General features: G+C 40.7%; 1 protein-coding gene across 5 annotated transcripts in view; it reads left to right on the forward strand.

Moving 5' to 3' along the window:
- Positions 1-1,296: 1,296 nt before the first annotated feature.
- Positions 1,297-24,424, forward strand: part of DISC1 (DISC1 scaffold protein) — a 174,471-nt gene continuing 151,343 nt past the window's right edge. For all 5 annotated transcript variants that reach the window (XM_058419897.1, XM_058419898.1, XM_058419899.1 and 2 more), the window contains exons 1-3: positions 1,297-1,392; positions 9,345-10,330; positions 13,737-13,806. In XM_058419897.1, coding sequence (XP_058275880.1) covers positions 1,335-1,392; positions 9,345-10,330; positions 13,737-13,806 — 1,114 coding nt within the window. In that variant the 5' untranslated portion in view covers positions 1,297-1,334. The remainder of the gene's footprint in view (positions 1,393-9,344; positions 10,331-13,736; positions 13,807-24,424) is intronic.

Here is a 24,424-nt window from a genome sequence, read left to right on the forward strand (position 1 = left end):
CCTTGAAAGTAAGCAGTTCTACCTGCTACTTCTTAATAATAATACTTGCCAGGAGTATTGTAAACCTGAAAGAAGCAGAAGAAATCCCTAAATTACACAGGCACTTATTCCATGCCCATCCGAGGGGTATGCAAACATGAGGTACCTTGCACAGGATCCTGCTGATCCTGGATTATGAATTCAGGTTTTCTAAAGCAAATAATATAGTAGAAAATCCCAGTATTGGAAGTAATGAGTTAACAATCTACATTTATTCTGGAAAACTATCTGAATGACACTCAAAGTTTTCCTCTGCCAAGCTTTTTGTTACTGAAGCAGATCTGTTCAGGTGTGTGTGAGTTGAATGCCATATGGTACATTCTGCACCTTCTTTAGCCACTTAAAATGCCAAGATGGATCCGGAATACATTGACCTGAAAAACTGGCTTATTCTTTTAATACAGAAAATATTTTTGAGAGGTCTGAGGTATTTTTTTTGTGTGTGGGTGTTTTTGTGTGGTTTTTTTTGTTTGTTTGTTTTTGGTGGTGTTTTTTGTTGTTTTTTGTTTTGTTTTGTTTTTTGTGTTTTTGTTTTTGTTTTGTTGTTTTTTTTTTTTTTGGCTTGAAGTATTTTGCTGAAGACTTTGTTTCAGTGCAGTATCCTGCAGAGTCCCTGGCACCCAAGAAATAAGCTATGTCATATAGGGATACAATTTCTTTGAAGATTAATACTGTGCTTTCATTTACTTTGGTAATAAAAGCAAGTGGGTAAGGTTCAATGAAAGGTGACAGATACTATGGGTTTGTACTTGGGTAGTAGTACTTACTAGCATCAAATCGCAAACAGCAAGTGACAGAAATATGTTAAAAAAACTTCTGGCAGAAGTCTGTGCTTTTGTTGAGCAGCACAGACATGTGCTACTAAGAGTAGCCTGTATTATTAGCTCATGTATGTTAGCCATGGGAGAATGTCAGAGTAAATTGTGACAGGTGATTGTCTTGATTTCCTAGGCATGAATAACAGTGATTTACAGTCACGGGAAGGAAGCTCTCACAAGAGAGTTTTCATTGAGATGATCTCTAAGGGAATGAATGGAGTCAGTGTGCTTTTAGAGTGAGGTTTGGTTTAGATTGTCATACAAACTCTGTATGCTGTGAAAGACGTAAAAGAAACCCTGAGAACTGTCTGCAGTTCTCATAGCCAAAAAGCTGAGCGAATGGAGGGAAGCGATGAAATCAATGAACACAGCTGAAGTGGGGCTGGGCTTCTTTTAAATGCACCTGGGGAAGCCTAGAAAATTCTGAGCCTTGCTGGTGGGCAGTGTGAAGCTGAAAGGCTCTCCATGTAGGAAGTGATGGGGTGGGCTGAGGAGGTGGAGGGCCTGGAAGCACATATGAGGAGGAATTTTGGGGGTAAGTTGAGACGTGCTTGTTTGCTGTTGTGATAGAAATGCTGTCAAGGAGGCTGGAGGGAGGTTTGTGCACGTTGGGATCATGACAAAAAGGAAAGATTGGAAAATACCAGAGAGGCTGTATTGAGGAAATCGGTATTGGGGAAGAGAGTATCGCTATTTGGCTTGGAACAGTGTTCGGGAGCTTTGTGGATGGTTATCATTCTAGTCTGTGAAGTGTGACCAGTCCAGAGCTTTTGTCAAAGTTCCAGAGCAGCAATTGGAAAGATTCTGGACCAACTCTCTTTTTCACTGGAGGAGAAGTGAGCCCTTGGTTTGGAAGAAATAACTGGGGAGTGATGATTGAAATGCAGTGAAAGTCAGCGTCAAAAGGCAGGGTGTGATGGGAGCAGTGGGAAGATGTGCAGTGTTGTTATCAGCAGAGTTAGAATGGAGACAAAAATGAGTGAATGACAGTCAAAGTAGATCTGTTGGTGTTGGTGATATCCTCCCTCATTCTAGGGTCTGACTGGCTGCTGCTTGACTATATGCCTTGATCCTTGTCTGCTTCTGGTGACCATGCCTTTTGGAGGTGTGTGAACAGGCTTTGGTCCTGTGGAGTCTTCAGTCTACAGTCCTGGTGTGAGGTGCTTCGGGTTACTCTCAGCTCCTGCCTGAAGCTGAGCAGGCAGTGGCTCGAATCTCCGTGTTCCTGCCATACCTGGTGATGTGAGTTGGAAATAGCAAGTTTGGCCTCTCATGCCAGGGCTCCTACATGGGAAGGTATGGAGAACTAGCTGTCCAGTGCTGGTGAGTGCCTCCTCTGAGTGCTATCCAGCTGTTTATTGAGGTCTTCTCAACCTCTGTATTGACAGCTGTTGTTCCTTTGAGCTGCTGTATCTGCTAAATTCTAGTTCAGTGCAATTACCAAATAGAGATAAACTCTATTCTTTCCTGGAATGTTACTTTTAAAAATTTTTTTAAAAGATATCTGACTTGCTCTAGGCAGAGTGACTTCTGACCCACTGTATTTAGAAGGAGCTGGGATTTCTGCTTGAAGTGTTGCCTGTGGTTAATATTCTGCTGCTGTTTCAGCAATCTCTGCTATAGTAGTTCCTCCGTAGCCTGTTCATAGACACTCTCAGAATTTCATCTGAGCAACCTACTTTTCTCCTCTATGCTAGAGGAAAAGGATATAGCTGACATCTTCACTTTTGTGTTCTGGGGCCCAGTAAAACAAACTTCCCGCTTCTGTTTTGTCTGTCTACAGCCTTGGGTAAGGGTTGTAAAGGCCAAGCCGTATCCTCAGTGAAGATCTCAAAAGGGATATCATGTGTTTTGTTTTTTTTTTTCCCCACTTGTCGGTGAAGGTCTCTGAGGGAACTGCACTCTGCTTGCTGGAGCACAGTTTCACTCTTCACAGGTTGTAACATCTGCAGACTGATGATGCTGGCGTTTGGCGAGGACTTGCATTAGCTGAAGCTGCTTGTGGAGGCATTGAGGACAGGAGAGCGGTGCTGCAGGATCTTCATCTTACCACTTGCAGCGGCAATTTATTGTCAGCTGGCAAAGGTACAGTTCACACAATTGCTCTGCAAAGAACACCCAAGTGCAGAAATTCTGTTGGAGCATAAAGAGCTACAGGGCTTCATGCAAAACCCTGAGACTTTGTTTTCAAGGGAGCAGGGTGAGGGAGCAGCGCCACTTCTTTGCCTTTCTCCTAGCTACAGGTTGGCCTCGTGTCCTGTGCGTTGCTATAACTGCAGTTTGTATCCATGCCTGGCTTTTCCAGTGTCTTGTATTTAAGCTGCATCCTGAGGTGCTGTGCTTTCGGGGGGAGTTTAGTGCTCAGCTGTCCTGATGCCTGGAACTGTATTCCATCTCTCTTCTTGCCTAGACAGCATGGAGATTGCATTTGATAGCCTGACTGGGGCTACAAGGTGAAATTCCTTCAGCAGGCAAAGGAGAAGCATTTGTCCTGGGACTCGGATATTAAATTGTAAAGCTAAAAGCCTTCTGACTCCTCACCCTTGGCAATATAGGAGCTGCCATGTTGTTTTATTTTCATTATATGTGATCACTACTGAGCTGTTAAGAGAAAATTACTTTCTATTTCAGTAAACTCAATTCTGGTTTCAGACTGACTGTGCATCAGATGCTTAATTTGGAACCCACTCTCTTGGTGAAATTAAAAATTCAAATCTCCAAGCTGGAGCATTCAAACTGTGCTTGAATTAGAAATTGACTGCTGTCAATGTGCTCTCACACTTCACATTTTTTTAAAATTCCTCCCTCCCCTCCCCCCTGATGAGTTTTATCTTAGAGTCTTGCTGTAGATGATCTGACTGAGCAGAAGTAGTGGGAATCCACACTGTCACTCTGTAGACAGAGTGATGAAAGAGAAGTGTGGTGCATTAAATAGACCGTTTTTGGAAAGGACTGCTGTGTACTGATTTCATAGTTTCATGAGTGTTTAGTGAAATGGTTTTATGGGCTAGGACTGCAAACCCATTAAGTGCTGTTTGCAAATTAAATTATGACCTAAGAGAATTTCACAGTTTCTATGCAACATCCTTGCTCCACTATTTCTGTGTGATATTTAAAGCTGTTGTCAGATCTTGACTGAAAGAATCAGAGTGTTCTCTCCGCTTAAGACATTTGCATGGACTGCCTCTACAGACTTCTGTATTGAAACTGGGAACAAAAGAGTTTTTCCCCAGGAAGAACAAGAAAACTTGCTCACACCCACACCCCACCTCCTGAAATAAGCATTGGTTCTCTGTTGTGAATATTCTCTGTAGGCTTGCAACTTGTGTGTCCATCTGCCTCTTTGAAAAATGGGTAAATTATTCTCAATAACATAACTAAAAGTTAAAAAGAAATTTGCCCACCGGTTTGGAAAAAATTGGGCTGGATATTTTTGGGGACGTGTCTTCTGTTGTTCTCTATGCTGAAGCCACCCAGTACTGGTACTGGTTTGTTTTTCCAGTCCTGCTTGTGTTCATCCTTGGGATGTGGTGTTGTTCACCAAATGGGTTGACAGGATGGATGACTGAGCTGGATGCAGGGTTAGTGGTGACTGGGGAGCCTGAGAGCTTTTCTGTTGGGCAGCTGGTGGTGTGGCATTGGCAGCTCGAACTGGCCAAGGCAGGTATCAGTGCGCTGGGTGACACACATCGGTGAGTTGTGTAAGGAGGTTTGGAGAGTGATTGGGTTGAGGTTGAGCAACCAGAGACGAATTTGGAAAGTGAGGTGTAGTAACTAATATGTAATTAAGGAAAGGTGATTGTTACTGACATGGAAAGTGTTTCTTATTTACCAACTTTCTTTTTGTTAGACATTTTTCCTTTCTTGGTTAAGGCTAGACCAGGTTTAAACTGTTTTTTTTAGTTTCTTGAGGTGTGAAAAAATTGTTGGGTGTATTAATATCAACTAATGTGATTCTAATTCTAAAGAGAGGTGCTGTAATTTCACCAAATGGCTTAAAATGAGTTGTTGCATTAAGGAGGTGTCTTGATTGTAACAACTCAATGACATGCATTATGGGAGTATGTCAATAAAAACACAATTATTTAAACCCTGGCTAAAGAAGAGCATTCTGGCTTTTACAATGCACAGCTCTTTGAAATGCTTTTTAATGAGGAATGGAAACTGACATGCATTTAATGGCCTCAGAGAATATGTTATTTGCAACATTTTGGAAATTTAACAGTTGAGTAACTGAACCCGATCTGTGACCTTAGAAATCACAGGAAACCTTGGTGAGGATATCATTATATCTAATACAATGTGACTCAGCCATGCTTCCCTTTATGGATACACTTTATAAAACTTTAGATAAACCACAGTTACCATTAACGCTCAGTAGGTGAGATGAAAAAGAGGAAGAAGCTAAGGGAGACCTTTTCATTTTAGGAGTTAGGAAAATCTTTATTCAAAAGTGACTTTCTTTGAAGGCTTGTTTGTGCACAGTGGTGGCACTTGTTTGTTTCAATGTGGGCTGTGTTGAGATCAGTGTCATCTTATTTTGCGTATTTAGTGGCGTCTTTGAAATTCAGTGAATGAGTCAAGCTATAACCGATTAGGAACTTGCAACATTTTACATATTTCTGTGACCTAGGAACTGAACAGTAATGGTTATACTCATGTCAGATTAATCTCCAAGAATGGTTCGTGTTTGTTTGTGATAGGTTGAGCATTTATTTGTGTATGTTCGTAAATAGTGAATATTTGGAGCTTGCTTACTTTGTGTATAGTTTGATGCAGGTGTTTAGGGCTTCCTTAAGAGAAGCAAAACTACAGAAATTGCTTGGAGCAGTGCTTTGAATATGACCAAATACCTTTCCTTCCACATCGCAGTTACCACCTGCAAATGCTCTGAGGATGAGTTTGTTATTCTAATAAAAATGAACTGTGTGTAATGTAGGTGTGTTCAGATAGTTGAGCTACCTTTAAAACGGCATCTATAATTTCTCACTTTCAGGGAGAACTTAAATGAACTCGCAAACATTCTGCATCACATGCTTAAAGCAGGAGTGAGGAGGTGATCACTTCAGAGTTTCTGTACTGATCTGTAAAATTCTATTGGAAAACAGAAATGTAAGGTATTTACACCTTTTTATCCACAGATGCTATTAGAACATTTGGTCAAAAAACCTGAATTGCCACTTTTGTGGCTGAAAACAAAGACTGGTGATGTAAAATAAATTAGATGACTGTTTTGCTGCCCTTTAGTGTGTCAGGCTTGGGTACAAAAGAATGTGCTCTTTCCATCAGTAGAAAATGCTCACCTCTCGTTCTTTCACCTCACTGATGCAACTTAGATGTGAACAACATTGCTTTACAGCAATAGACTGTTTTCTTTTTCCCTCTGCTCTGGGTCTGAACTGTTATTTTTCATGAAATGTTGATAATCAGGAAAGATTGCTATGGTGGAAGAGCTGTTAAGAATATTTCTGAGCTTTCATAATTGAATTTGAAGTAATTTGCACATATCTGCCATTAGATATACATTACATCGTCTTCTAATATTGTAAAATATATATTTTAAAAAGTTGGGTTTTAGTATCACAATTGAAAGGCTCTTCCATTTGTGGCTTTTCTCTATTTCTAAATGTGTGTCTCTTACAATGCATGGCACACTGTTGTGTAGGGTTTTAAAATTGCCTTCGGTTGTTTTTATTCTGATAATTTTGTAGTTAATTGCCAACAGTTATTTGATGCTCTTCAAATTGAGGTAAGATGAGAAGAATTTAAGGCCTGTCTTTGTTTTTTAACAAGCCACTGAATTTTTCTCAGTGTAATTTCTCTGACAGGCCGACAAGGCAAACTATGGTTGGAAGGTTATGCAGAGAAAGTTGATAAAAGTGTGTTTCAGAAAATATTCTGATCTTGAGAACAGGCACCTGGCACAAAGGTAAACAGTGCCCAAACAGTACACCCAAGACATTAGTAACTTCCTGGCTGGATTTTGTAATGGCTGAGGGCAATGTGAGTGCTCTCTAGCTGGACCTGGAGATCAGGCTTTCCCTTATCCTTTGGGGAAGGTGTGAGTGTCTGTGTTCATGTTGGTGCCAGCTCTGTCCACTCTGCCTTGCTCTCGGGGACAGCCACATTGGGACCTGCAGCTCTGTCCCTGTAGCACCCTCTGGATGGCTCATGGGGTGGTCTGACCCTAATGCTGGGTGTGGCTGGAGCAGTGCTCTGTCCTGGTACCCAGCGAGCGCCTTGTGCTGCTGGATGCACTCACCAGGAGCCAGACCTGGAGGCCATGAGGGGACTGGATGCCAAACCTGTCTAGAGGGCTACCTGTGAACCTTTTGAGGAGCGCAGAGATGCGTGGGCTGTGTGTGATCTCATTCAGGACGCTGGAGTTGTACACCTTTGGCTCCGATAATTTTTAGAATTGCACCCAGTTCACTTGGGGTGAATATTTAATGCTTTGGCCAATTTAAACCTTATTTACATTTGCTTAGTTTAAATTTGGTGTTTAAAGAGCTGTAATTATCTGTCTACTTCAGAAATTCATAGTGATTTAGTGAGATCAATTTTAAACTGATTTTAATTAAACCAGAGAACCTTTTGTGTTTTTACAGATGAGGCTTTTTTAAATGGCCATAGAGTATATGCAGCCTTAGAATGACTCTCATGCATGACTGACTACTTCTGCTGAAGTCAAATTTAGGCTATTGTTTTGTATATAAACTAAAAGAATTAAATTGTAAAGAACGTTCTGTTCAGTTTTTGTTCACTTGCTCCGAGAGTGATTCCTGTTTGTTGAGACTTCTATTAAATTACTCCCAGTACAGCATTTCACTGTTTTTATAGTAGACAGGCTGATGGACTCCATGACCTTTTTTACTTCTGATTTCTGTGATGCTTTTTTTTCCTCAGACAAAAGAGAATGTAAGAGACTGCTGGGATATTCTAATTTATGGTGATAGGAAGCAGAATACAGAAGCTTAACTGCAGTCCCATGGTGAGCTGTGCCACTATTCTAGTGTATGGAAAATGTATAAATTGCTTTTGTTGAAGATTATTTGGAGAGAATATAATGAATGTTGGGAAAATTCTCCTGGGAAGTTTCAGTTCTAATGCTTAAATTCTTGTATAGGATGTCATCATAGTGAGATGTGTATGAGGCCTGTGTTAGGAGCTGCTGAGGAGTTTAGATTAAGTGCATATCTATGAATGTAAAAACTGACAAAGGGTTGTGATTAAAGAGGAATGTTAAATGTAAAGAAAAAAATGTAGAAAACCACAGAAACTTGTGTTTTTGTAAGAGGTCTCTGTGGGTGATATGAATATTTCTAACACCCAATTGAGTCCATTGCTGTGAGTAGAGGGCAGCTAATAGAGAGCATAATTCAGCTAGGCATCAGATCCCCTTGAAGGGTGATTCTGGCAAATAGGTCCAGTCAGTATCTTTTTGTGTTGCAAAATGGATGATAGTGCAGATCTTGTATTCCCATTGATTCCCATGGTGCAGGACAGACAAATGGAATACCTTTTAACTAGCAGTAAATCCATGAGAGAATGAAAGTAGTCATCATGTAATCTTTTACCAGTAATACATACATAAAATATACAGAGAACACAGACGTTAAATTTTGATCTCCCACTTTTAATGTTTACTGTGGTATATTTATCTTATTTGGGTGGGGTTTTTTGTTTGTTTCCTATTCTCTGCAAACAGCAAATTTGTCTTTTCATCTATGTAAGATACATGTAAGGGAATCAAGTTACTGAGCAGAGGCTACTTCTTAATGATAATAATACTTCAGTAATGCTACGAATTAATAGTTTTCTAGGACTGGTGGCTCTTCATGCAAAGCTTTTCCTTTTAATTTACATTTTTGGATGTTAGGTAGTATCATAAATCTAAATGACAACTTGTACAATATCTCATTAGACCAACATCTGCAACCACAGGGTCTTACATCTGTTATGGCAGCAGAGTCTGAACCGCTTCCTATTCACAGTGTTAAAACATGGATGCGAACGCGAGAAACAGAACACTCAGCAGCAACAGGTTACAAACAAAACTTTGTGATCATGGTTCTCGCATTTCGGATGCAGATTCAGTCCTATCTTAGATGTGCTTTTAAGTCTGAAATCATTTTGGATCAGAGAAACTTACACCAAGTTTCTGCTTCAATGTGCTGTTAAGCAAGTTGAAAATGGAAAAGCAGAGTGATACTGTGAATAGGGAAGATGATCTGATTCATTGTACCCAGGTTTGTGTCCTGATGGAGGAGCTTGTTAGTGAGTTCACTTAAAAACAGGTGCAAACTCTTTAGAAGGTGAATGGATACACACAGTGCTCTCTATCTGCAGTGTGGTCAGTGTCTGTGTTTTGTTGAAATGGAAAATGATAGGCTGCTTGAAATTTCAGAAACAACTATTTTCAAATGCCGCAGTATGTTAAGCCTGGAAAAGTGCAGAAACACTTACTGACTTTTTCTCCCCTCCCAGATGATCACCAGCAGTTAATGCCGGCAGGCTCTCTTCGTAAAAAGAAGCTGGCAAAAAGGCCGGGATACATGAGGCCAGAAGCTCAGCGACAGATCGAGTTTCAGTCCCTGGCTGCCTGTGCAGGGTTCAGCCCAGCAGAGCTCCAGCATGGCAGGCAGCACTGTGGGGGCTCTGAGAACTGTGCTCTGCACAGGCAGCGCCAGGATGACTTGGAATTCCTGTGCTCTAGAGCAGTGAGTAGTGCTGTAGTTCCTGCTAATGGGGTGACAGCCTTGGCCGCTGCTGGAAATGCTCCAGGATGCTGTGAAAATCTTTTGTGCTGCGTGAGTCCACGGTCAGATAGCACGGGGATAGGGACCTGCCCTGCTGCCACGACGGGCAAAGGAGATGCTTCTGCTGTGTGCTGTACGTGGCAGAAAAGCCACAGTGCCAGAGTGAGCAAGCCCCCAAACATGTATGCTTTGGATCAGACAGAAGTGAATAACAACTGTGAATCTCAAAGCAGAGATGGTATTTCTCATTCTGCTGGTGCACATGGTAGCTTCCGTTCAAGTTTCAGCTTCATACAGCTCTCCTTGAACTCGGCCGCTGGAGTAAATGATGCTGAAGGCAAATCTATTGAGGAAGCTGAGATCGTTCTGCATCCCAAAACCACAGGCAGTCTGCAGAAGCCAGAAGAGATGGCACAAACCCACGAGCACTTGGAAGATTTGTGTTGTCTCTCCAGGTCCAGTGAAGATTTGCGGCATGAACGTGAGAGCCCAGTAAACGAAAAATTACAGGACTGTGAGACTGTCTCTCCCTCAGACATAGATGCAACATTTTCATATTCTACAGATTCCTCGGATGCAGCCTCTGCTGGCTCTTCTGTCACCTCAGGCTATGAAAGCAGCTTTACTGTCAGTGACCATAACTGGGATACTTTGATGAAAAAATATGAACCAGTGCTCCAGGACTGCTTGCTTGGCAACCGCAGTACATTAAAGGTCAGTAATCTCACTTTATTTTTGATAACTTTTCCTCAAAACATTGATTTATAGTGCCAAAATCAAAGTTTATGTAGGAGTTCAGATGCTACTGTCTTTTGTGGCCTTTGTTCAGAGTTTTACAGTAGAGCCCTGCATGATGAAAATGAGATAACAGGTTTTGCTTGGTTCTTTAAAAATAGGGGATATTGTTGTAATACCCTATTCTATGTTCTACTGAAACTTGAATCCTCTCATTTCTAACATCACACATCCGTTTCTGACTTCAATAAGTACCATTTCTTTTCACAGATGGCTGTTTTGTCTGCAGTGTGGGTTATATGTAGCATAAAATTAAGCAGTGGTAAGAACTCTTTTCTTGAAGTATCATGATTTAATAACACTAAACTTTTTAATTGGAAGTGTTTAAGTTGAGCCAAAGATTCCTAAGAATTAGGCAATTTGTGAAAGTAGTGTGTAATCTAACAGGTCCTCTCCCCATGTGAAGAAAAATGGGGGTCAAGTCCCTCTCCGTGTCCAGATGGGAACTGAACCTTTTTTTCTTTTCCCCTTCCACCCCAGAGGAGTAGCAGACAGGTGAGTCAGGAGTCTTTTTGCATATATGTAAATTCCCTACAATGCAGTGTTGTTCACTGTGCTCTTTATGGGAGAAGGGTGGGGAAACCTTAGGAAGGACCAGCTGTGTTTTATTTTTATGATGTTAGGGTGGGCATTCTGAGCTTACCCGATCAAAGGAGCCTAGTATTGGCTTTATTGTGCACACAGAAAACAGTAATCCAGAGATTAATATGGACACAATGGATTGCCCTAATTTGTTCAAGGTGCACAGAGTGGGTAGTGATGTGTTTTTTTAAAATTGTCTCACTAGTGCCTGAGTTTCTTGGTTGCCTTTCACTCAGATCTTTGTAACTTCTCAGCTGAGACACATCAGGTGAGATGTGCGGTATTGTCTTTAGGCCTAATGAAACAACCTGCTCTGGGGAGACTTTGCACAAACCTACTGTCTGGGTAGGACAGAAAGCTGAGAAACATTTAGTCTTTCTTTGCTTACCATGACATCTGACCTGGGCTTACAATGCTCCATAATACTTTATTTTCATAGATAATGTGTGTAGAACTCAAACTGGGCTCTCTTATTTGCAGACTTCACACACATTGACACGGAGCAGTTTCTTTGGTTTCGTGCCTGGAATTGCAATGTGCCCGTAGTCCGAGATAGTTTGGGAAATTAATTCACTGCAAATTTGGGAATGTATAATGCAAGCAAAATAGGAAATTATTTTTCTTTCTTTTCAGTATTGCTTATTTGATAGGCAAAAAGAGACATTGCTATCTTTAATTTCTGTATTCATTAATTCATTGAATGGAGAATTGGGAATTTGTGCCCTCAGATGTTTTGCCCTTGGTTAGCCAGTCGTGGATGTTTAATCTGAAACACCTTCCTATTGTAATGATAATGAGTAAGTCTCAAAGTTTTCAGAAAGGAACAAAGGCAACCATAGTCAAGAAAAGGAGACAATACCGAAGTTGTTAAGATTATGCTTTCTCTGTACTTAAAAAGTGATCTTCATCTGGTACACATCCAGGACATGCCACACTGAAGCAGCAGCAGGTCTTTGATTAGCTGAGCTCCAAAACTCTCCCCAGCCTGCAAACAGAAAGCACTTTACAGTGGCAGCATCAGTCAGTTTGCCGTGGGCGTGCCTGGGCTGTGGTACCCAAGCAGAGTTTAAATGACCTGCCACTGAAGTGCATGATGGAATAAACACTGCCAGCAGCAGCAAAGCTGTACTCTCAGTGTAGATGGTTGTTATACATCAGGTAGATGAAAAAAGTGTCACTTGAATCATTCCTACTGCAGGCTGCTTTAAAACCCTATAAAATAAAGTCAGGCATAAAACACAGAAAATAATTTAAGGTGAGGATTCATAGCTCCTCCCTTCAGTACCGTTCACATTCCTCACTGGCCTCAGAGAAAAAAGATTGGAGTTTCAGGAAGTGAAAATCAAAATAAAGCACAGAAGAAATGGGAATGTATGCAATGTTTTTTTTCTTCTGGAGCATCCTATAGCCTATTATTAATCAAACATTTTTTGATACTTTCCTGGCTTTATTTTTATAGCTCTTTTCTTACTAGTCCACTTTCACATGCCGTATTTAGAGGGAAATCCTGAATTTAAAGGTTTGTGTGTTGATTGTCTAATTTGTGTGTTGATGTGTAGTCTTGATAATTGAGTGCTTCTATTAAGTTGTTGACTGGTTTGTACCTATTTTTCTGTGTGCAACTTAGAGTTTAAATATGAGGCATAAATATGAAAGAGTTCCAGGGAGAAGGGAAATAATTTTTAAGTGCAGGATGTCTAAAGTGTGGATCTTAGTGCTCTCCCAAGAGCTTTCAGGCTTTGCACTTTGAGAATATGCACTGCTTCTTTATCCAGGCTCACCTTTTCCAGGGCTGATAGTGGCTTGGTTTGGTACAGGTCCCTCATAAATTTAATAAGAAACACATTCCAGTCTTGCAACTGCAGCCTTGTTAGGCTGTGACTGTCATGGCAGTGAGGAGAGGACAAAACCTGCCTTCTAACCAATTTCTTTTAACAGCAAAAAACTTGTAAAGGCCTTACAAATTTTTAGTCGTTTTAGAGCTTTGGTCTGGACTCCTGTTGTTAACAAAGAGAAGCATTAACTTTTGAAATAAAACTTTATTATGGTAAGTTTCTTTTGGAATGTGAGTACTCTGTTTGTGGTTCAGGTATTCTTGGTGTTCTTTTTTTTTTTTTTCCCCCTCATCTAGCATTTGCATTGCGAAAATGCAAATATCAACATTATGTAGATAAGCCTAAATTGTATTTTAACAAAACTTTTTTGGCTGTATATGAACGCTCTTTTTTGACCCATAACATGAGTATACATCTTCTGAAATACTCATACTGCATTTCTGTTTACAGAATAAAATGTGGTTTGCATATGGAAATTTTGTATTTGTTCTCTGCAAAACTCAGGTAAAAAATTGTCAGAATGGGCTTGAGACACACACTGTCGAGTACAGTGTGATCAGGAGTAGGTGTCATGCTGACAGAATCCCCTAATAATCGTATTTTCGTTTATTCAAAGGGTGAAAAATATCCTACGATCGCACGATTGCCTTTGCTTTTCAAGAAATATCATTTGTTATTCTCTGTGTGTGTTTGGACTAAAGCCATGCTTGGCTCAGGTAGCTCCAGTTCAGCTGACTTTCAAATAGGTCTGTCTCCTTAACAAATACTAGGCTTAACTATCAAAATTTGGCCATTGTAGTGATGTAGTAATTGTAGTAATCCATTAAATTTATATTGCATAGAAGTTAATAGTCTGTATATATTTTTACATGCAGCTTCTTCATAATTAACTTTTTTCCTTTGCACAGTTAAAATCCTTGATCTTACGGCTTCAGACGCTTCAGGAAAAAGCAATAGAGGAAGATGACTATGATAGAGGTGAGAATTGCTCCTCCCTACTCCCCACTGGATCATGCTGCTGTGTTTGTTTTTTTTTTCTCTTTCCTTCTTCCTCTATTCGTTTTATTTTATATTTCCTACATAGCAGTGAGTAGGTATGGAAAACTAGTTCAATGATCTGTATTATTTATTCTGTCGTATGGCAGGAAACAAATTAAAGTAGGTCAGCAGCAGGTAGCAACAGTTTTTATTTTCTTGAGCCACATCACCATGTGGGAAGGTTGAAATCCAAATACCCACCATCTGGATCAGCTGTTTTGAAGCAGCATGACTGAAAAAAAAATGCAGAAATGAGTGGAAGCTTCAAAAGAATAAACGACAGGCACTGGCTGCTGACAGAGTGAGATTTGCTGCTTGCCACATTTAGTCATGACACTACAACAGGGCTCATAGAAATAAGGTCAGTAGCTGTTTCAGAAGTGAATGATACTGTCCTGTGGGATTAAGTTGATGTCCACTGAGTTTGGTCAAAATCCGCTAGACAATATGGTGGTGATACAGCTGCTGGCAAATATCTATCTTTGAATAATGCTTTTTCCTTCAAATGCCTTGGCACTTCTGATAATTTTTGTTATGTGTGCACATTAATAATTAGAGCATCTATTAACACACATTGGGTTTCTTGTTGTTTCCTGTTATGGCAATCTCTGTTCAGGTACTCGTATTTTGATAATCTTGAGGTTCTAAGGTAAATTCTTCCTGCTAGATCTGTCTTCATTTGGAAGAGTCTGCAAACATTTCACTGAAATTTGCATGGTTACTTCAGAGAATAAGCATGGAAAAGAACAGCTCCTTCCTCTCACTTTTATAATCTTGGCTCTTAGAAACTGGGCAGTGGTCAGACTTGTGGTTTGCTGTCACCCTGGTTTTTCAGAGTTTTTTAAAGCCTTCTGACTATTCATAAGATGGAGTCAGTCTCTTTAGTTTCTGTGCAATATTAGGAGCAGGTTTTGCCTTTTCTCACACATGTAGCATAAACAAATCCTTTGTTTTTCATTCCCTGTCCTTTGTTTGCATATTTCGAACCTGAAAACAATTGTAACTGACAGTTGGTCTGGCCATTCGGCTGGGAGGTGATAACTCCAGAAGACAATCCACAGCCAGACCCACAAATGTATAAAAAGTAAGAAATAAACAGGCAGAGGGGCTCTTGGCCTTGGTTCAGCCTTGGGCTCTCCCTGAGGAACATCTCTGTCCTGCAAATCTCTTGTCTCTGTGTGGTTGCTTTGTGTGTTGCGATCACAGTTTGTCTCTCCAAATTATGTGTGATGCTTTGCAGTTGTACCATGACTGTTTTCCTGCCCCCAAAGATGTCCCCAAGGTGAAGATGCAGCGCCTAGGTGGTAGGTGTAGCACTTTTGCAGGAGTGCTTCTGTTGGTCTCTTAAAGGCCTGCCTGTGTATAGGGGAGGAGTCTGCTCCTGTCACAAGCCATTCTTTCTGTGTGGCATCTCCTAACAGGGAAAACCTTTAGGTGTGCTAAAATCTGAGGATGTAGTAGCTATTTATGGGTTTACTCTCTGTCAAATAGACATTATTAATGTGTGTGCTCTACATGTGTAACACTCATAACTCTTCGTTTTAAAGTGCCTGTGGGTTGAGCTCACAGTTGGAGACTTCCCAACAGCTGTGTACTTGGTGTGCGTGGTTACCGCAGATTCCAGCTGGGATTCTCTAGGCAGCCAGCCAGTCTGACAGCAGTATTTCAGTGTATCAGGTGCGACATCTCCATGTGATGCCATATAGTTGTTGACCACAGGGAAAAATGATGACTTGTGTTGAATCTTGCACAAAAAGCTCTTGTGTAGTTTTCTTGGGCACTAGTCTTGAATCCTTAAAACAGGACCAGTCTTCTGTTGACCATAATTTCCTCCTTTTACCCTTTTCACTTCCACCGTAGTTTTCAAACAGGGTTAGGACAGAGGGTGGTTTGCAGAATCTTGCATTAATTCCCCTCAGGTAAGTAGTCTGGCTGAAATGTTATTTCACCAGGTGTTGTGGGCACAGAGAGAAAAAGTGATAAGGAGAATCTACAGGTGGGATTGCTCTTTTCTGTGCTATGTCTGACATACACAGGCAGAAACTGTTTGTCCTGGTATGGGACTGGATGCTGAGGTGCTCGAGAGACTTTAACTTGAGTTCTTCCATCCCTTTGAAAACCAGAAGTCCACCTTGACATTGTTGTTCTCAGAAAATGACATGCTTCAAGCATGCATGCAACCTGGCATCCAGAATTTTATCAATCCCTACCTTTTGAGTCCTTGACCTGTTTTCTGTTGTACTAGTCATTCTGCTTCTGATACACCTATCAACTGGGGGGTTTTTGTGACTGCTTTTCATTATTTTCATGGCGGTTGAACTGGCTCCCTTAGTTTTCCTCTTGTGAAACAGTGTATTTCCAAGATCAGACTTACATGGAGAAGGTGCAGTGCTGCAAGGGAAATCAGAGCTGTGGCTTTCCTTCCTCATCTTTTAGTGTCAAAGTTTTCCACCTTTGCTTTTAGAGCTGTGTCGCTGCTCGTGGTGGAGAACAGTCTTCCCTGGCGTGAAGCTTGAGAGCTTGTTAAAGAGCTTACAGATTGGCCCAGCACCAATCTCTGTTCAAGTGAAATCTGTAATTAGCCTTCTTTAAAGGGGTCTTATTGCCAAATGTTGCTGGCAGGGAATGGAACTGCTAAATGTGCAGAGCCATGATGTGGGGCATAAATGGGGGTGTGTTATCAGGGAGTGAAAGAAATTAATATGGTGCATGGGGAAGGCTGAGGACATTTTAACTGTAATGCTAGAAAGAGAATTCCTGATCCTGTAATTGGGGAGTGACTCTGAATATAGAGTGAGTCCTCTGTTAAGAACAGAACTGTTTTGAATCAGGGATGATGGTAGTGCTGCGTGTGGTGACAACATAGGTCTTGCTCATCTGGAAGTGCTGCAGGGGAAAAATAAACCTAGTGTGATGAGAATAGCTGTGAAATGCCCTGGACATGGAAGAGGTGAGTAGAGGGGAGGGAAAACAGGTGGATGTGTGGCTAGACTCCCAAGGGAAAACTAAATTGCCAATAAACACATTATCATGTTAACTACTGCTTTGGTGCTAGACTTCTCTCCAGCTTCAGCCATAGTCCAGAAACTCAAGAGATTTTCTGACTCCAGCTCGGGAAGGTCTCTTGGTGGGAGGGAGATGTGTTAGCACTTAAAACTCCTCTAAGTGCTCAGAACTGCTTTCTGCTGTCTGACACTGCAAACTTCACACCTTAAGGAAAAACAAGCATCACAGGTTTGATCACATTGTTGCTTTCCTGCTCTACAAAGCTTTGTGAAAGCTCCTGTAGTTTGAGGTAATCATTGAAACTGAATTATAGGTAAAGTAGTGCCCCTACAGGGAGGGAAAAGGGATGCACCATGTTTTCAGTTATAGCAATGAGACTAGGAAATGAGACAGAAATAAAAGCAGGCTTATCCTGCTACAAAGCCATGGACAAATACCTTGTTGCAAACAGCTCAGGAATAAGGATATATTTGTTTTTCCACCTTGCAGAAACACAGTACAAATGCATGCTGCTGGAGCTGTTAGAGGACATGGTGTCTTCCAGGTTAACATTAATGAATTAGCATTTATTTTCTGAATGAGGGAAGATTTCTGTAAGGGCGACTACAACCCTCTGTTATTGTTTAAGAGACAAGGGAATGCCTGTTCAAGTCGTCAGCTTGTTTCCTCTAGTTTTTCCTTTCTTTAGGCAAATCTATTTGCTTTGTCTTCCTCCTCCCCTTGAGCTTGAGAGGCACACAGCAGAAATGACTTTTGCTATTGCTTGGTTTCCTGTGCTGTGCCTTCTGAAAGACCTGCCTTGGCATGGTTGGAGTGTTGGTGTAGAGGAGCTCCAATTAGGCATTCAGGTAGCTGCATTTTACGCTTTCTGGCAGTTCTGTGTGTATGAGGTGGGGCTCAGGGTGGAGGCCACCCCTGTGTCCCTCACTGGTGCTCATTTTCTAAAGGTCACAGTGCTGTGGAACCTACAGCGTGTTTTCTCTTCCTGCTGTAGCTGTCTTGGGTTGTTTCAAATGCAGATGCTCCTCAGCTGTGAAATGGTTGTGTGGAATGCATATTCAGTGAGCCAAATGTCCTCAGTCCCAATATAATTTTAAAGAGGAACCCTTGGGATGTTACGTGTTTTGTTGCTCTTGCTGGTTTTAGGTGGTGAAATATTGGGAAATAAATGATTTTTTTTTCCTCCCCTGTATTTACTTGTGGTCTCCTCTTGATGGCCACATTACTGTATATTTTCAAAGCAGGTACTGTACCATGGGAATATAAGCATTTTGCCTTGCATAGCATATAGAAAAAATTGGTCTGTTCTCCAAGGATCACTTGGAGTGTTGTCATGGCTCATTATTCATGATGGAGCTTGACAGCTCCAAGGTTAAACACACTGCTGAATACAGGAGGAAAAAAAAAAAAGACTGTGTATTTTGCGTCTGTGGGAGTTGTGATTGCAGTGGGAGCAAGTGCATTCTGCTCAGTACAAATCTATTGCCCAAACATTTGCAAACCCTTTTCCTGTACTTTGCTGCTTGAACTCCTCAACCTTGCCTGGTGCAAGAGTCAAGTGGATTGGTAACTGTCAGGACCAAGTCTTCCTGCTGAGCTCCACTGCGGGCTCACGTGCCATCTTGTTACTGAGCAAAAAGTTTCTGCAGACCTACTGATTCATTTAAATTATGGTAATTATTTTTTAAAGAAATTTTTTCTTTGCAGATGCATTGTTTGCAACTGGCAGGGAATGCTAATTCCCCCATGCAATTCAGAGTTAGGGTTCTTCAGTGAAGGTCATTGAGCAGATCAGAGCAACTTCTCATCAGCCCAACATGACAGAAAGAACACAGAAACATTTATGCCTGGGGTGGCAAAATCTGTCCTACCTCAGCAATAAGGATTCATGCTGTTAATACATTTAACATCATATAAGCCTTCAGTAATTTTAGGTGAATTCTCAAAGGACAATATGAATTGGTGAACTGCCATGGACTTGTGCACCATGTGCTCTGTAGAAAAATACTGTTTCCGTGGTTTTTCTTTATTTTTTTGCTCTTTGCTTGTGTTTTTAAGACCTCTTAATACCAATTGTCCTTTCCATGTCTCAGGATCTGCAGGGCATCAAGGACAGAGCCCTGTGGTGTGTGTAGGAGTTTGAGTCTCATTTTCACATTTTCCCCTTAATCACAAGAATAGGAAGGGAAAGAAAGACTTTGTAGCTGTTAGTCTCCTGTAGGTTTACACTATAAGAGATGCTGTTGCTCACTTGAACCAGCTATTTGTTTTAAGGTAACTGCAGAGAGAGTAAATGAGGGAGAATCATATTCTGTAATGCTTGGGTTGAAAATGTTAAGTGGCACTCAGAGGAAGGCCTTTGCCACTTCTTACAGTGGTACTTGCAAATACTGAATTTTGCAAAAACTCTGAACACCTGGGCAGATGCGTAGCTGTTCGGTCTTTACAAGTTTCTTTTTGCAGTTTAAACTGGAGCGGTATTTGAAGTACTATTTCTAGTCAAAGCTCTTAAGCATTTGAACTAATTTGATATTCAAGCATATGGGTGGTGTGTTGTTCTTTTTGTTGTCTTTTTTGCTTGTTTGTTTTTAATTTCTTTTTTCTTGGAAGAGCCGTTTGTAGATGAGGGTTGGATAGAATCCCTGCTTTACTGTGCTTCTATTACGTTGAACTAAACTGCTTGCTTGACAGATGGCTGCTATAACAGGACACAGAAATGAAGGCAACTTGGCTTCTTTCTGAGGAAGGACAGGGAATTTAAGAGAAGCTATATCTGGAAATGACTCTCGAAGAACACGTTACTTTGGATTGGACTCGTTTCAGTGTGGCATGCACCTTTGGAAGTTGAATCTTAAAACCCAGCTGTATGTTTAGCTGAGGCTGCTGACTAATAAAAAGTGGTGAATGCTGGAGGAGCAGAGCTGCTGTGACACAGGAGACTTACTGTAAGCTCATAACTTGCAGTTGCAGGCCACTGACTTGTCAGTGGGTCTGGGGTGGATGGAACAAATAGGCCTTTCTGTTGTGCCATGCTGTCAGAGCCTTGTTTCAGCACAAGCTTGTAGAAGCTTCCTGAAATCTGTGGGTAAGTCTTCTGGGTTTTGTTTTTCATTTTTATAACTTTCCCATAAAGCTATTAAGAGGATGAGTGGAAAGAAGAGCTTGTATAAATTCTCAAACCCGAATCTTTGTTACATGGATCTTGTTCATCTTGTCATACTCTGATAAATTAGAATAACCTCCCCAAAAGAGTTTGGAAGGTTAAGTGAATAGTAAATACTTATGCAAAATATCTGTTAGACTTAGTTTACCTTGCAACAAAACAGACGCGGCATGACCCTTGCACCTCTACCATCTTGTCTGTGTTCCTCTAAGGTAGTGGACTGAAATGAAAAATAGAAGGCTTTTTGCACATATCCATTTTTTGTTTGGTGCTAGTTGAAACTGTGGACTGAGATGCTGTTGTTCAAATGCATCATCTTGGCTTCTGTCCACAAGCAGCAGTAGCAACATTACTGTTTATTTTTGTGCAATCTGTGTTAGGCCTATCCAGTTGCTATTGTGTTTGGTTTGATTTTATTTAATTGCAAAATTTAGCAGGAGTCACAATTTAAAGGTATGAATGTTCTTATCTCGCTGTCAGGTAGACAACTGGAAAAGCTTTTATTAATACTGAAATAGTGACCAATGCTTATGAGAGCGAGGTCTGGTATGCATTTTGGGTACTTTGACATCCTGTTTTTAGTCATTACATGAAAAACACATGCATCTTCAGCAGGTTCTTGAAATGCTTTTGATGTGGATCCTTATTTTTGACCAGTTGTTCTGTTTCACATCAATGAACATCTTTGAGGTAGAACCAGATCTTGCTGTTGGTCTAGGTACGTTCCGCATTGAAAATGCAGCTGTGTTTTCTGTATCTCTAATTCCTTAGCCAATATTGTAGCAGAAACTGCTGTAGTCACGCGGTACCTTGCTTAAACCTTGCAGCCTAAATATTTTTAGGAAGTGGTAGTATTTTATGGGATTCTGCTATGCTCTTTTATTTTAATCTTGGCCAGAGTGAAGAGGTTCAGCTATGTCTTGTGTCTCTGGAACCTGCTTGACAAGAGGAAAATTGCTGAAGTTTTGGCATACAGAGTGCTTGGAAGCTTTCTCTGCTCCTGGCCATCTGCTGTCTAAAACTGACACTGCTGGCCACTCTCCTAGGGTAGTCGGGCACTGTTTCTCAGGCCATGATGCAGCCAAGCTGTTCCTGGACAGCCTGGCTAGTCTTTTACAAACAAACAAGCAATGACAAAAATATGAACAAAATAAGCAGTTATGGGTAGTTTAAGATCCTTCTTGCTAAATTGCTGTTTGAAGCATTGGGTTCTGATGGGTGTAACTTGGGAGAAGTGTTGATGTGCTATCTGGGCAGTACCCGCTGAGTGAATGACATGGCTCTCCTGATACCCAGCCAGCCCATCTGCTTACTTTGCACTTAAAAACAAATTTTATATTCAGGACAGACTTATCTTTCCCTAGCCCTTTAGAGATATTAGCTCCAGATAAGAAAACTGTGTTTCACTTGCAATACAACCACTGGAGATGGCATGGCTATTAATTCAACCAACAACAAGAAATTGATTTTGCTGCCCTTGTCTTGTACTTAGGATATAAAAATTCTAAGGGAGGGGGGGGCACCTGCTCTTTTCAATTATTATCTGCTTAATAAATGACTGGACATGGGCAGAAAATTCTAAATGTCGTGATAATGCAATTTTTGTGCGAATTTGGATTAAAAAGATGCTGAATTAACGTGACTGCCATTTGAAAGTAAATGTGAAAATCTTTCAGGTTTTTGTGGGGAAATGATAATGCTCTTTACTGATTCTTAAATGGTGTCTGGTCAAATTCCTTCACAGGATGTTTTTATTGAAGATCTCTGGAGCCCTTCCATTTCTTTCCAAACTCCCCTGCAAAGTGGGATTGCCTCAAGTCAATTAGCTTCTGCTTTCTCGTCAGGTTTCCCTCCTCTCCTCTGTGTCCACCCCTCCAGGACAAACTGCCTATGCTGGGGTGTGGGTTCATAGTTTTGCAGATGTCTGTGCTCTCTGATGCTTCACTGCCCTGCCTTTGGCATATGCAAGCTTCTGTGTGTTTCTGTCTTAGCATTAGCCTGTGGAAGGTAAAAGTAGCAAATATGGTGCTTTGTGGAGATCTTTAGTTTCATGGAGGTCAACTCTTAGGACAGTGATAGGTTTGTGGCAGTAAGTGTTAATAAAAATGGCCGAGTGGGGACATTTCAAATTCCTAGCATTCTTCTACAGTAGCAATGTGTTGGACAATGAATCCATGAGTCCATAGGAAATGCTGACTGTGGGAGCATCCGAACTGATGCAAGGTAATGTGAGTTTGAAACTTGCTTACCAGTTTAATTCCAGTGAAGATTCCTGGTGGGTTTTGATTTGAAGTGTGGAAAGTGATTGGGACATCTTTGTGCTCACTGAGATTTTTTTAAAGTGTGAAAAAGTAGATGAAATTAATAAGTTGAATTGGTTTGATGTTTGGCAAAGTTGTAAACAAAGCAAGGTGATGTGTTGTGATTTGGAGGCATAATTCCAACATGATGTTGGAACCACGTACAAATAAAGATGTACAGCCATTTTTGTTTAGATCACGGCAGAATGTACTATTGATCTATTTGTGGGTGTTCATTTGCGTGTGCCTCTGGCACTGCCAAGTGCCCCTGTATGCCTCCCTGCTAATGACTCCCTGGAGAAATAACATCTTGGAGAAAAGGCTATAACCATGGAGTTGCTAGAAACTCTCCAGAGGTCATTCAGCTTCTTTCAAGGGGCATGGTGCAAAGAGGTACTAAGTGATGTGTTCTGGAGAGCTGGTGTACTTGAGTTATACTGAGTGAGAACGCACAGGAGACATCTCAAATTTGACAGGAGTAACAATATCACTTCAGTACTTAAGAAGCACTCTTGAACAAATGGTTTTTGGTAAGATTTTTGTCTAACTCTAGGATTTCAGTTGTGCAAAATATGTGGGGGATTTTTCTTTGTTTTCTTCTGGTGTGTTGTGAGGCAAATAGCATTAGCCATTGCTATGGGTACAGGTGTTGATCTTCCGGAGAAATACACTCATTCTCAGTGCAGGGCCATGAATTCCAGACAAGGGATATATCCTTAGGAGTCTGACCATAATTAGATAAGCTTTTAGTCACAGAGGTGTGGAAGAGTTTTCATGCCTGAAAGTTTGTATTGCTGTTCTAATTTAACTAGTTGCCTTGGCTGACTAGTTAGCAGGACAAGCCTTGTGGTGCCGTGATAAATGTATCATAGGCAATAGTGTGGTGCTGTGATGTGTGTGAGGGGAAATGACAGTTCTAGTTTTGCTTTACAAAATAGTAGACTCCATGCCTACCTTTGAAACTTCACAGTGATAATATGACATTTACTTCTCTTAAAACTGTCGGTTTGGTATTTTGTAGTAGCTGGTAATTGATAATGTCAAGTAAATTACCAGTTTTACCTGCTTCATTAAATCTGAATAGCCAAAAGAACATATAGATAACTAAAATCACTATCTAGGAAGGATTTCTTTTTATGAAAAAGAAATACCACTTATTAGAAAATTGGAAATTCAAAAGCAAGAAGTTTGGAATTTCCCATTTTGCATACCAATAGCAGTAAAACAAATGTTGCTGAAATAGAAAGTATTTTTAGAGACTTCTGAAGGAAATTGGCTAATAAAAAGTCTTCTGAAAGCAGGGAAGAAAGGGAAGAAAAGCTGGTGTCACTAAATGGGGTGGTTTTTTTTTTTTTTTTTTTTCTTTCAGCTTTAGTTTTCCTTATAGAGGTGATGATCAGCCATACAGTTGCACTAGTGATCTGTTGCTTCAAGAGTTGCACCTAATTTGAAATGAGTAACAGCATCAAAAAAAGGCATGTGAATAGGGTTGTGAATATCAGCCCAGTTCTGGAACTTAAATCTATTTTATCTGTTTTTCAAGCAAATTATTTTTAGTCCTAAGAGTTTTATAGTTAAATGTATGTTTAAAACTCCCTCAAGCAATATACAACCTGTAAGTGACTTTCTTGTCTTATCAGATGAGTATGAACTGCCCTCATGTATTTTTCACTTCTTGTAAATAAAGCATATGATGTTTTGGGATGACTTTTGACTGCACCTCTGCACGGGGCTGAAGCTGGGCTCTTTTCAGTCTGAATCCTGAGTGACAGCAAGAACTTTATCAGTCAGAGTAATTTGAAATTAAATGGCTCTCCTAATTATGAGTATATCGGAATGCAGAGAGAAAAGGTTACTGCTGTACCCCATAACACAGTGCAAAGCCTTCTAGTAGTGTTATTGCTGGAAAGTCCTCATCTATCAAATACCACTCACGGGGAACTGATTTCTTAACCCTTAATCTGAGCAAGAGTCAGTCTGGAAGCAGAAAGCTCAATAGCCCATTAGTAGTTCTGCTGAGGTCTTGTGTTTACAGGTTTGAGAAAGGAACCCTAGAGACATAAGGAAGCTACACTGACTCTGACCCCCT

Source organism: Hirundo rustica, chromosome 3 (assembly GCF_015227805.2).
Source record: "Hirundo rustica isolate bHirRus1 chromosome 3, bHirRus1.pri.v3, whole genome shotgun sequence".
Classification (NCBI taxonomy): domain Eukaryota; kingdom Metazoa; phylum Chordata; class Aves; order Passeriformes; family Hirundinidae; genus Hirundo; species Hirundo rustica.